Source organism: Poecile atricapillus, chromosome 1, assembly GCF_030490865.1.
Source record: "Poecile atricapillus isolate bPoeAtr1 chromosome 1, bPoeAtr1.hap1, whole genome shotgun sequence".
NCBI lineage: Eukaryota > Metazoa > Chordata > Aves > Passeriformes > Paridae > Poecile > Poecile atricapillus.
Window position 1 is genome coordinate 137261821 of NC_081249.1, and position 12914 is coordinate 137274734.

Genomic DNA, 12914 nt, shown 5'->3' on the forward strand with positions numbered 1-12914 from the left:
TTCTGTGAGGATAAGATTCTTTAGTGCTGCAGCCAAAGTTCTTTAAGCCGTACTTGCACATAGAGAAAAGGCAGGTATTGAGTCACACAGGACCAAAGCATTGGCAAATTTGAAGTTATTCTTGGAGTGTTTACTTTTCCTTCTAGAAGGCCATGATGAATAATTTCATTACAGCATTAGAAGGGTGACAGTAGAAATAGCTACCTAACAGCCTCCTGTCCCATGACACAAAAAAACACAAGAAAAGAATAAAACTACAAAAGTTTCTTTTAAGGCTTTGAATACTGATCAGTCAGAAGATTAAATGAAACCAACATATCCTTACCATCCAGAACTTGGTGCCAGCAGAAAGTTTGCCATGCTCAGAGAACATCCAACCATGGTAGGAGAGCAGCATTTTCAGGGAGTAGCGCATTGTGACGATAAGGGCAACCCAAAGCCCTGTGCCAAAAAGTACTCCACTCACAATATTCTGTGTTTGGTTTGACATATAGCCACTATTTAAAACAAAAGCCAGCATATGCCAGTTAGTGTCCATTTAAATTCCAAAGAGAAACTGGTATTGCAAACCTAAGTCTAATAGTAGCAGGGACAGGACTTAGACAAGCTTTATGCCTGCTTATCCTGCTTTCATAAATTCCTTTCCAATAACGTTTTCATGCAGCAACATCAAAGGCCATAAAAGTTCCCAAATGTGCTTCCCAAATACCCAGAAAACTATGCAGCAATACTGGGACAACAACCTCCCTATTTAATATTCTCATACATCTTTTTATTTGGCTTATCATGTCACAAACGTAGTGTTCCAAAACTGATATATTTCAACAGGAATAGTTTTAAGAGTACCTGCAATAAAACTGATTTCCTTTCAGAGTAACAGTCACCTTTCAGTCTACTTACGTTGTATCAAGCGTTCGGTTGATCCTGGCTATTATTCCTAAGGAAGGATCAATTTTGGCATACATGGTTGACATCACACCCACAACTACAATAAGCCAGCTAGATGGGCTAGCGGGATAAACGCCGGTGATAATTCCGTTCTGGAAAGAAAAGCCTCAACATAATTTTTTTATACCAAAGTGATTGACTTCATATTACCATGGGAAGAAACAAAAATCAACACATTTAAGTCATTTAGTTATAAAGAAGTAGTTAAGATGAGCCAATGTTTTCTTACATGTGATTATCTCAGGACTAGGGAAGAGATTTACTTAAGTTACTACAGAAAATTGTAACAATTATATCAACAATGAAAGGAACTTTTACATTCTCTTGTAGACATCATTGATCTTGTGATCTGCAAGCCTTACTAAAAATACTGAAACTAACTAACAACTCTAAAACAAATGACACTTCAATAATTTCAATTTACACTGAGTTAGACCCTCCTACATGAATATATGGCAAAAATATCTTACCGAACAAGACACTGAAAACCAGAATTAACAATTGTATATAATTTAAACAGTTCTTCTCATGGCTCTTTAAGAAAATTTTAATAAGATTTCTGTTAATATGTTTATGTTTTTGAAATAGATGTTGAAGATATCCTGTAGCTTATGTAGTTTGCTATTCATGAAACAGATATTTACAATTATAATCCCATGAACAGAACAGTAAATTCATGGCAATCTATTTGCCATCAGAAACAATACTACTTAGCCATAATAAAGAGTGTAACCTTGTACCTCTAAGACATATGACACTAAAGATCACAACTAGTCATATTTTTGACTTCTGCTAAAAGATTACATAATTACATGGTACATTATGAAGAGAATGAAGTCAGTAAATTTCGACATCTGCTTCATCTTGCTTCCATAGAATAGTATGTACCCTTTCAGACTTTACAGTATCACCCTGTGCCAACTTCCTCAGTACCCCCTGTCTTAAATAAAACCCCCATAAATCTTTCACAATGAGGAACTTTATTTACCATAAAGAACCCTTAAGTTTGGTAGACTGGACCAGTTTAGCATACCTTGAACCTGATGAACTTCTTCTTCCACGAATAGACACCAGATAGGTAAATCTGTTTGAGTGCCTCATGGCTCATACGCAGGTCAATCCCATCTGGAGTTACGGTAAATTGAAAAGCTACTGCCTGATGAGCTTCCGCCATTTTCAGAGAGAGTTCTGCCAAAAAACAAAGTTGAAAAAGAGTGTTTCCTTATTGTCCAAAGGAACTAGGAGCTAGTCCATTTCTAGCAAGATATTTTCTACACCATAATTTTGGCAAAGACGTCTAAGTATAAAAATCTTACATACAGTACTTGCCTTTTCCTTACAGGCTCTGCTAGCACTTTAGTCTGAGTGTCCTGGCAGTAAATTTAAGGCACTTCTTTTAACCAAAACAGCTGCAATGGAAACAAAACACTTATGTAACTTGGGCATTTTGGCAGCATCACAGCTGCATATCACCTGTACATTAAATACATAAAAAAATCAGAGCACAACAGAAAGAGAAAGCCAAAGCATTTAGAAAAAGCATATTGCAGGTACAGAGCATCTTACATTTCAAAGAAGATTCAGAAAATACTTTATTTGAAACAAAAGGTATCTAAAGTTTTCACCTCAGCTAGAAAAACAATATGGCTTCTGGCCATATCTTCTCCCAAATTTTTTTTCATATTCTAATTTCAGGATGATTATTCAACATAATAAGAAACTATAGTCCCTATGGCTCTGTGCTGTGACTGGCAAATAACTGCAAAAATCAAAACTATGCAGAGTTGAGGAAACCAAATCACAACTGTCAGAAAAATTACCTTCCCAAAGAAATCGGAAATTATGATGAAATTTCACGGAATTGCAGCTCAGTTTAACTGCCCAAACAAATATCAACAACCATGCCAATATGGACAGAAGACAATTATACCGGGCAGCCATAAAAGACTCAAGCAAAAACCACTGGAAGTTAAAACAGAAATGTAAACCCAATGCAGCCCCAAGAATCCCAGCATGTGCCTGAGAGTGTTGTGCAAACACCTCTCCAACTCTGTCAGGCCTGGGGCTGCAACCACATCCTTTGGGACCCACTCCCAGTGCTCAACCATCCTCTGAGTGAAAAACCTTTTCCAAATATCCTACCAAAACTTCCCCAACAGAGCTTCAGGCCATTCCCTCAGGTCCTGTCACTGTTACCAGAGAGAAGAGATCTGTGCCTGCCCCTCCTCTTCCCCTCACAGGGAAGTTGTAGCTGTGATGAGGTCTCGCCTCAGTATCTTCAGAGTGAGTGACCTCAGCTGCTCCTTGTATCATCTCTCCCCCCAGACCCTTCACCATCCTCACAGCTCTCCTCTGGACTCTGTCTAAGAGTTTTATGTTTTATCATATTGTGGCACCCAAAACTGCCCCAGCTCAGAGCAGAGTGGGACAATCCCCTCCCTTGCCTGGCTGGTGATGCTGGGCCTGGTGCCCCCCAGGACAGGGTTGGCCCTGCTGGCTGCCAGGGCACTGCTGGCTCAGGTCCAGCTTCCCATAGTCCAGGACCCACAGGGCCCCTTGTGTGGCTCTGCTCTCCAGCATCTCCTTCCCCAGTCTGTACACACATCTAGGGCCGTCCCAACACAAATGCAGGATCTGGCACCTATCTTTGTTGGTAATTCCATAGCTTTTCTTAGTTTCTGTAACCAGCATTTATACATAAACACCCTGGAAGTTACTCCTACTAATTATTGATTCAGACTAATGCTTTTTGAGCACTTACAGTTAGAAAGTAGATTTTTGCAGACAGACTCTATGTGTAACATTGAAATGGTCAAAACTATGTATTCCTGAGGAGACCATCATGATTCCAGTTGGTCATTTGCCCAACTTAATTTATTAGCTTACCAAAACTTTCATGCATAGCCTTAAAAACAGTATCCTCCTAGAAGTATGACTAAATGGTAGTGGAATTTATTAGCCCATCTGCAGGTCAGGATTCAAGGGCAAGTTTTAGATTGAAATTTTCACTGGTACGAAACACATTATCAATACCAAGTATTTTAAGGTTGTACTGGCATTTCTGTGTAAGTAAAATTACAAAAAGAAATACAACTACTTTACTCTTTTTAAGTCCTAAAAGCTAAAATTTACATTTTGTTTGCAAACCTAAAGCTAGTAATTCAATTCTGGTAGACTGCCATCCCCTGTGGAACACCATGGAAGGACTAACCAGTGCAATTTAGGTGGGCACTTCAAAAGCAGTTTATTATGACCACAGTGCTGCTCCTCTAGTCTGTAAATACTCTACTTAATCAAAGTCATCCGAAACACAAAGAATGGGTGCCAAGGTCTATGAGTAGACAACCAGGCACTTGGAAATCAGCTCAGGAAATAAATACACGATGTAGAAAGAGAAGGAATACTCGGCAGAGATGAATGAGGTAAGTGCTGCTGCACATCATCTATTAAGGTTGCTGACCAACAGGCATGGATTCTTTGCAGTATTTAATGCGCCTGCTCCTGGACCAGCCTACAGTGATCCACCTCTGCAATACAACTACTACTAGTCCCTAATGGTAATTCATGGATCTCGTAAATCCATCAGCCACTGCTCAGGTTTCACTGGGTGAATCAAGGCACCTAAAGCTCACAGTATCCTACAGATAGTATGCAATTGATTTATGTGTGTGTAGTGTCTGATTAGAGTAACAAAAAAGAACAAATGAGAAGAACACAAACCAGCTTGAAAACCAGTTTCAAAAGCTTTAGCACAAGCCCTGTGTGGCTGAGTAACAACTGCAATTTGTAGTACTCAATGACTCTTGTCACTAACAACTACTTATATGGGCTCTGCTGCAGGCAAGCATGAGGAAGTCAAAGTCAGCTGTCCATTCATTCATTTAAGTCGTTCATCACCAGCTGACAAGACAGCAATAAAACAGGCAGAGGCAGCAGTAACACAGGGTATAACCTGAACTCAACAGGGTTTGCAAAAGAGTTCAAAGTTAAGAATTTATCATATGTTTAGTGGCACTATTAAGACTGGGATGATATAACCCCAAAAAACACATATCAAGAACTCAACCGTATTTGCATACAGAGAATCAGGGACCTGGTTTTGTCTCAAGAAGGGCAAACAGGTTCTGCTCAGTTCACTCATGGAATTTTGTATTCTGCGATGCCAGTGTCTTAAGTACAAGATCAACTAGCTTCCATTACCCTTCAACTCCCCTGTGACTTCTCAGCCTGGAAATTTGTAATTAACCTCCTCTTTGTCTCTGAATGGAAAGAATTTCAGGAACCCTTTAATTTTTAAGGACATGCTTTTTTTACTGTCCAAGGCAGAAAAATATTATAAATAGCATCAAGCATTAACAGTCAACCTGGCATTTTTATGAATTAAAATTTAGCATTCTCATAAAAATAAATAAGCTTCATTAAGAAAAATATTCCTTATTCCCAAACGAAAAAAAAATAATAAAAATTAATCCAGCACGAATTAATCTTGAATCAAGCAAGCGAGCCCTGAAAACAAATACAGTCCAGTTCTAGGGCTGTGCTGCTTGACATTAAGAAGTGAAACAATAAAACGGCTTGTTTCTTTTCATATTCTTTTCCTTTACTTAAGAAAACCATAAGCCTTTAAAACCGCCCTGAATTATGATGGCGGAATACCAAAGGCTTCCCGAAGTCCGCTTCTTTGAACACTTGTTTTCCTCCTTAAAGGCCAATTTAATCATAAGCCGCGGTGCACTTCCCCTCGCTGCATTCCTGCGCTGCCACGTGCTCGCCAGCAAAGTAGGGGAAAGGGCACAGGCGGAGCCTTGGACTTTTAAACTTGACTTGCCACCGTCCCTAAGGCAGCACCCACATCAATCACTTCAGCAGCACTGCAACAATAGCGTCTTCTAACTGCGGGCCATTGGGTCTGCAGCATATTTCTGCACAGCATATACTAATTAACCTCGTTCCCAACAGAGAGTCATAAACAACAGCTTTTGACTTTCCTAGCAGCTTGGCAGAGTCTTACTCAAAGAGGGAAAAAAAAACAAACCTCAGCACAATAATTTCTACAACTAATCTGAAATGGCTATCTTCATTCCTTTCAGTGTTCTCTTCTGTTAATGTATCTTGAAAAAAACACACAGTTGTCCCTTAAAATTTGCTTTATTGATTGTTTGTGAGTTTTTTTCCTTTTATTTAAAGAAGAAAGCCGCCTGTTCCTCGCTCCTATCTGGTTTTATTTAAATTCAAACATGCTGTAACAGTTGCAGATGTTTCTCCTCTTCCTTTTTCATACCTCTGCTTGAGCCAAACTAAACTAAGCACATTTTTTTCCTCATTGTTATAAACAAGCACTGCGAGGCTGGATGTCAGTTTCAAGTCAAGAAAACACATTACACACCAGAAAGCCTATGTGCTGATGGTCTGCAAAACTATGCTGCTACATCTACAATGCAAAAAGCATCCTCACACTGGTATTTTTGCAGTTTCAGGATATTTACACCACAAAGACTGAGGTTTAACTCACAACCTTATGACTTCAGATTGCAGACACCGAACAGTCAGTGTTAGGGCTTACATGTTCTTACAATCACAGAAGGAGATAAAGTCTTCAGCTCTTGAAAATCTGGGGCTAAGAGAGGTCCTATGTGCAGGATGCTTCCATTTAAGTCAGGCATGCAAGAAGTTACAAGTGGTTGGTAATGTCTCTCTGAAGTACAGTGAAAGAACTGCCATGTGCATTTTAAAAAGCAGCAAGCCATGATACAAAAGCTAACTGCATTACAGTACACTGCACAAAACAAGGTATTAGCTCTTGAAGCAGTTACTCCTGGAATTGCTACTGAGTATTAATATTTTTAATTTTCTGTAGATTTTGTACACTTTACATGGATAAAGTGATAGTGATAAAAAGAATAAAGTCACCACCTATACCCCTAAACAAATGCAAATCCTAGGCTTTAAGAGGATGTCACTTGTTTCCTATACATTGCTTGGCTTATGCAATTCACCTCTTTCCCCATTTCCTCTTCCTCTTGAATAGAAAACCCCCTGCCATACCTCCTTGTCAGGATTCTAAACATCTAACGAAAAGAGGCATCCTACTTAAACACAGTTTTCACATTGATAGCTCCTTTTCCTGCAAAGAAAGTTAACAAAGGGGGACACCAAAGAGGTCTCATTACCTTGAATCCCAAACAGTTAAAATCTTGCTGAAAGACTTAATTCTATGATTCTCACTTTCAAGGCACATTGATAATTTAGTCTGAGCTTCTTCTCACAAGTTTCTGACACCTATTTGTAGATTAGCTTTAATATGCAGGGCATATGACTGTCAGTAACCAAACCAAGCTCACAAAACAATTCTCTCCAATTATTCTACTTGGATAACCAAAATTTGACAGATTCCTACAAAAAGCAACGGCTGATGCACATAGTTTATCTGAGAACACACAGGTACCACCACACACAGGTTTGATACTGTCAGAGCTCTCAAACAAACATCCTTGGCACCCAAGCCAGAGTGTTCACAGATGGTGGGAAGGCTTGCAGCATTACAGGTACGATGGCAGTTCTGGAATCAGAATTACCTGTATCATGGCATTTCTGAACTCAAAATTACCAGGAAGCTCTCATAACTTCTGGCAGCTACAAGGCAGCACCAATAAAGCAATGAGAAGCACCTCATGACAAAGGCTTTGTCTTCTGATTCCTGCCAAGTTCCTACCAGGCAAGCTTAGAAGTAAAAAAAAAAAGCACAGCCCAAAACAAAACAAAAACCCCAACGAACCACAGCAGAAACTTGACCCTGAAGAATTCTTCATTAGTTTCTTAAAATAAACTTACAACTTCAAATTTTAGCATGGCATTCTGATTTCAAATAGTGACTGGTGAGGAGAAAAGTGTGATACTAAACTATTTAAAATGACATTGTTTAAGGAAGCTTTCAAGTTGGGAAGTGGAGAAAAATATCAGATGAAAGTACATTAAACCAAATTTTAATTAGTAAACATACTTAAAACTATATTAAAATTTCCATTTAAAGACAGAGACCTTGAATGAAGAATGGTTTTGGAAAACCAAGCAAGTACCCCAAAGTCTTGGTCTGACCCCAAACCAGTTTATTTAAAAGAGAAAAGCGAGGCGGAGGGAATCTATTTCTATTAACATGCAAATCAGTAAGAGTTACTGTGTGAATGTTAAAAGCAGCCACAAAGAACTAGAAAATAATTCTGGAGTTCCCAAAAGTTCTCCTGAAGGACTTTAAGTCTGAAACCTCTTTAAATATTGAAAATATTGCAGCAGTTTAATCCAGTATTTTGCTGTCCACACATCAGATCTCCCTTCATGAGGTGAGCTTGCTACAGCTTTTAAAAGAAAACAGACACCCAAAAGATTTATGTTTAGTTTAGTGATAACATATTTTGACACTTTAGGGTAGGTCACTGAATTTTAAGAGTCTGAGGGTAGACTTAATGAAATTAAGGCCAGTATTTAAACACTTGAACAGCAGTGTTGTGTTTGTGCTGAGACAGTGACCAAGTACCTTCTTCCAGCTCTATAAGCCATTGCTATGGAAATTTGCATTTTCTATCTCCCAGAAAGCCAAAACTATAAATGTATTTTGTTTTATACAGGTCACTAAAGAACTTTGTATGCTCAAATCTGTTGATTTCATATCAGGTACTAAATCAAAAGAAAGAGAATTCCAAACACTGAGATATCTATCCAATCTCTTCACACATTATTACATGTTTCACTTGGATTTCTATTATTGATGGTCCTGTCGGTCCAAGCCTTCAGTACCACCTACACAAAGTATTCAGGCAAGACTATGGCAGCTGACTTTGCCTACAGTGTGCTTGCAATGAAATGATAAACAGTGAAGCACAACAAAGCCAGTGCCAACATCCTCAAATAACTTCCTAGCCTGTTAGCTTATTTCCACACTTGGCCACCTGCTACAGTTTAATTGACCTACAGTCATCCCAGAAGTGGATACAAAAAAAATAAAACCAATAAAAACACCTACCCACCAGAGGGGAAAAAAACCCCAAACTGAAACTGCCAATGGACTCACAAGTACAGGGACTGAAACTGGGAGCAGTGGCTGATACATTAAAGGTTTTCACTGCCACCCAGATGGACCTTGACAGGCTGGAGCAACAGGCAGGCTGAAACCTTGTGAAGTTCAACAAGAAGAGCAAAGTCCAGCACGTGGGTAGGACTAACCTCTCACACCAACACACACCAGAGACTGGCTAGCTGGAAAGCAAAGCTCAGCAAGTGGCACATGAGCCAAGGAAGTGCCCTTGCAGCAAAGGCTGCAGAGGATGCTAGCAGAATCCTGGGGGGCACTAGGAGGACTGTTGCCACCAGGTTGAGGCAAGTGACTCTGCCTTTCTGCTCAGTGCTGGTGAGGCCCCTTCTCAAAAACTCTGCCCAGTTCTAGGCCCTGGAGAGAGTCCGGTGAAGAGCTCATAGGAGGATTAAGAGCTTGAACAATCACACCTGCAGAGCTGCTTTAAGAAATTTAATGTAGGAGTTTTCATCAGACATCTGATGGAAAAAATAAACTTATAGAGCACTAAGGCCTGAACAAGAAATCTTCTGCTTCAATTGCTTTAAATTAACAGCATATGTTGAAATTCAAATTGGTATTAGCAGCCGAATATTGAAAAGAGCAAGTTTTCTGCAACTGACAAAAATATGCTAGTAGTTTGGAGGATAAAAGAAGCTGGACTTTGAAGAATGAGCCCTTTAGAAAATGATTCATCTCAGTTTTTCAACATGACTCCAGTAACTTGCCTTAGCTGAAAAGCACCAAAGTGCCATTATACAAGGTTTTCAAATGCATATTGGTATTTTAAACACCACTACCTTGCCCAGTGCAAGTCTGCCAGTCTTAAGGCAGCAGGTGACTTTGAGTGCCTTCCCTATACTTTGCATTGATATGGTGGGAAACCGTAGAAACGCCTAATAAAAAAATTAGCTTGAAATTCAAGGTTACATGTATATACACCTATCTAAAGAAAACATTGATTGCTCCTAACAAATTAAAAATTACTGTATTATCAATAATAAAACAGATGTGTCCCTTCAGCAAAGTATATGGAGGTTTTTCATGGGGTTTGCTACAAACACAATAATTTCAGGCACTGAAGTATACACTGTGCAGCAGCATCCAGCACTGTCTCAGTAACTCAAAGTCCCATCCACTCTCGGGTCAGATAGTTGTGGGGAGGCAGCCATACAAATGCCAAAATTCTGCCCTAGTGCAAGAAGATCGGTAAGGCAAGGCAGCTAACCAGGGAATGCCAGAAGGATGCCAAAAATGCTTTCACATGTGTGCATCTGGTGCTCCTTTGATGCTTAGCCAAACAAAATTAAAAATAAAGCTACAGAAAAAGCATTCAGTTTCAGAGAAATCTAAACAAACAGCAAATTTGTCTAGAGTTCTATGCCTTTTAAAGGAAATTCAGGTCTTGTTCTATAGAATGTTCATTAAACAGTATAAAATATGCAGTTGAAACATTTAAACATATGAACAAAAAGACTGCCTGTTTTCTCATATCTGTTTCTTGGATATTCTCTTAGGTAATGGCACCTTCCTGTATACTGCACTTATGCAAAAAGGTATCAAGACACCAAAGCCTCAAAAAGAGCAGCTTATTGAGTTTATACTTAGCTCATGTGACATTCCACAAGGTGTTGACTTCTGAACTTACTATAAAGATTAACCAGACACAGTTATTCACTTGAGAATTTCTATTTCTAATCTGCTTCTTTGTCTACTAACCTTTAATAATGTCTAATCATGCTTCAGCATATAGGATGACACAGATACTCCCTGCTTTCAAGTCTTACCACCAACTCAGCTATCTTACAATGACTAATCATGTTTTACTGACACAAAATCTTTACAAGAAATATGACGGGAGTGAAGCCAAATCATACCTGTGCAAAAATCAGCTACAAGGATTAAGTTCACCCAAGGCTTTTCATGTGAACCTAATGACTATGGCATACAAATAAAGCAGAAACCAACTCACTCTCCTTTAAAAGTTGAAATAATGTAGTACTGATGAAAACAAAATTAACCTGACATTTTAGTTGGGACAAGTTCTTATATCTGCTTATTGCCAATCATTGGCTCCAATCCTTCCCACCCTCACCTACACCTTACAGGTGTGGTCTCTTGGAATTGCAAATGTCTTTAAGAATTTCTCACAACGAAGAGATGAACAAATGCTATGGCTCAAGCCAAGGTGGAGAACTGAATACATGTACCTGCCCAGCTACAGCAACACTAGGACCCACAGCAAACCTCATCCACAGGAGAGAGTTTGAAATCAGAACAGCTAAAAACTCTTCAGTAACTTGCTGTACCATGGACAGCTTATGTCCTGACCTCAGCAGTTTCCCAGGATCAGCTGTGGGTGAGTTACATTCATTATCCTCTGCAGATATTTTGTTTGGAATCTTGGGCCAATTTTCTTATTCCCTTCCTAGGTGGTAAACTGGAGCAACAGGTCTATATGGATGGAAAGAGATAATGACAGAGGCCAATGAATGCAACATAAACACACCTGAAGAGCTGTCTTCCTTAAAAGCAGGCTTGAGATTTATTTGGCACACACAAACCTTCTATCCCAGAAACTCACTGCCGCTGAGACCCTGAATAAGTGAGGACACACCAAGAGGCAGACTCATTCCAATGCTCCTAGCTCCTAACAGACACTACACTACAGCAATGGCAATCACTCAGCTGTGGCTCTCAAACAGAAAGTCAAGAAAAACAGTGTGAGCTTTGAATCACACACAGCTTTCAACTGCTCAGAGGGGCTGGATCAGATTGGAACCATTTCAGAAAAACTGATGCCAATGGAGAAACAGTCACAGACAGCAGCTCTGAAACACTATTTTCCATTACACTGAATGACACTGTTTACACTAAACATGTCCAAGATGGTGAGGAACTGTGGAGTGACAGAAAGTTCATGTGCTCCCCACTCAGTTACTTCTGAGAGTTCCAGCAGTGACTGCCAGCTCCTGTGACATGCAAGTTAATTTCAGGGGCTGGTCTCCAACGTTAAGCTAAATATTCAGTTTAAGACATCCAACCAAGTGTTCGTCTGCAGGCTTCAAACTCCCATTGGACTCAACACAGATGCCATCAAGATTTCTCAGAGAGGTGTTCAGAGAATAACTGTTTCCACCAGCACTTCAAGGAGAAAAGCTACAGTTAGTAAATTGTCTTCTCACCGGATCTGGAAACAGGCAAAACAGAGATTTGCAAACAATCTGTTAATTAATTACTAGGCTAACCTTAAGGAATATTAATCCCTACAGTTTCTGGATCATATGATCTCTCTCCTCTTCTCATTAGCACGCTCCTGCAGAACATGGTTCCTAAATGTACACTTCAACAAATAAACAACACCCCCCAAAAACCCCAATGAACACAAACCACCAACACTCTCCAAAATCAAATCAGAAACTTTTACAACTGTTGAATTACTTCTTGGGATTTCTTTCTCCTTATACAGGACATACTATATTGTTCCTAGGCCTCTTAGATCATTCTAGCCTCCACTGCAATACATGTTACATTGTCCACATCCCAGCAAGCTACATCCTCTGACCTTCTAGAAATCCAGAATAATCTAAGAGAGAAGCACAGTCTGCTAAAACACTACACAGTTATCATACCATGCAGAAACCTCCCCCACCTCATAAAAACTAGGCTCTAGACCTGGGCATTTCTTTTTAACTGCTATAAAAGACATATCCAAGCATTTAGATTACACAAATTGAACACTTCTCTCTCCCTTTGAACTTAATGAGCTTCTGTGCTCCTGCAGTAAACAAGAATTACTATCTTCCCTGTGACAACAAATGTTTTTGGAGTGGCAGGACTTTCACGAGACATAAAAGATGTCACATTTTAGGACTTAGGAGATGCTGGAAGATGGACAACA

General features: G+C 39.5%; 1 protein-coding gene across 3 annotated transcripts in view; it reads right to left on the reverse strand.

The window, feature by feature from the left end:
• Positions 1 to 12914, reverse strand: part of CPT1A (carnitine palmitoyltransferase 1A) — a 50313-nt gene that overhangs the window by 23457 nt on the left and 13942 nt on the right. For all 3 annotated transcript variants that reach the window (XM_058831916.1, XM_058831908.1, XM_058831924.1), the window contains exons 2-5: positions 2278 to 2357; positions 1982 to 2136; positions 901 to 1040; positions 326 to 497 (exon numbers count right to left, since the gene is read on the reverse strand). In XM_058831916.1, coding sequence (XP_058687899.1) covers positions 326 to 497; positions 901 to 1040; positions 1982 to 2122 — 453 coding nt within the window. In that variant the 5' untranslated portion in view covers positions 2123 to 2136; positions 2278 to 2357. The remainder of the gene's footprint in view (positions 1 to 325; positions 498 to 900; positions 1041 to 1981; positions 2137 to 2277; positions 2358 to 12914) is intronic.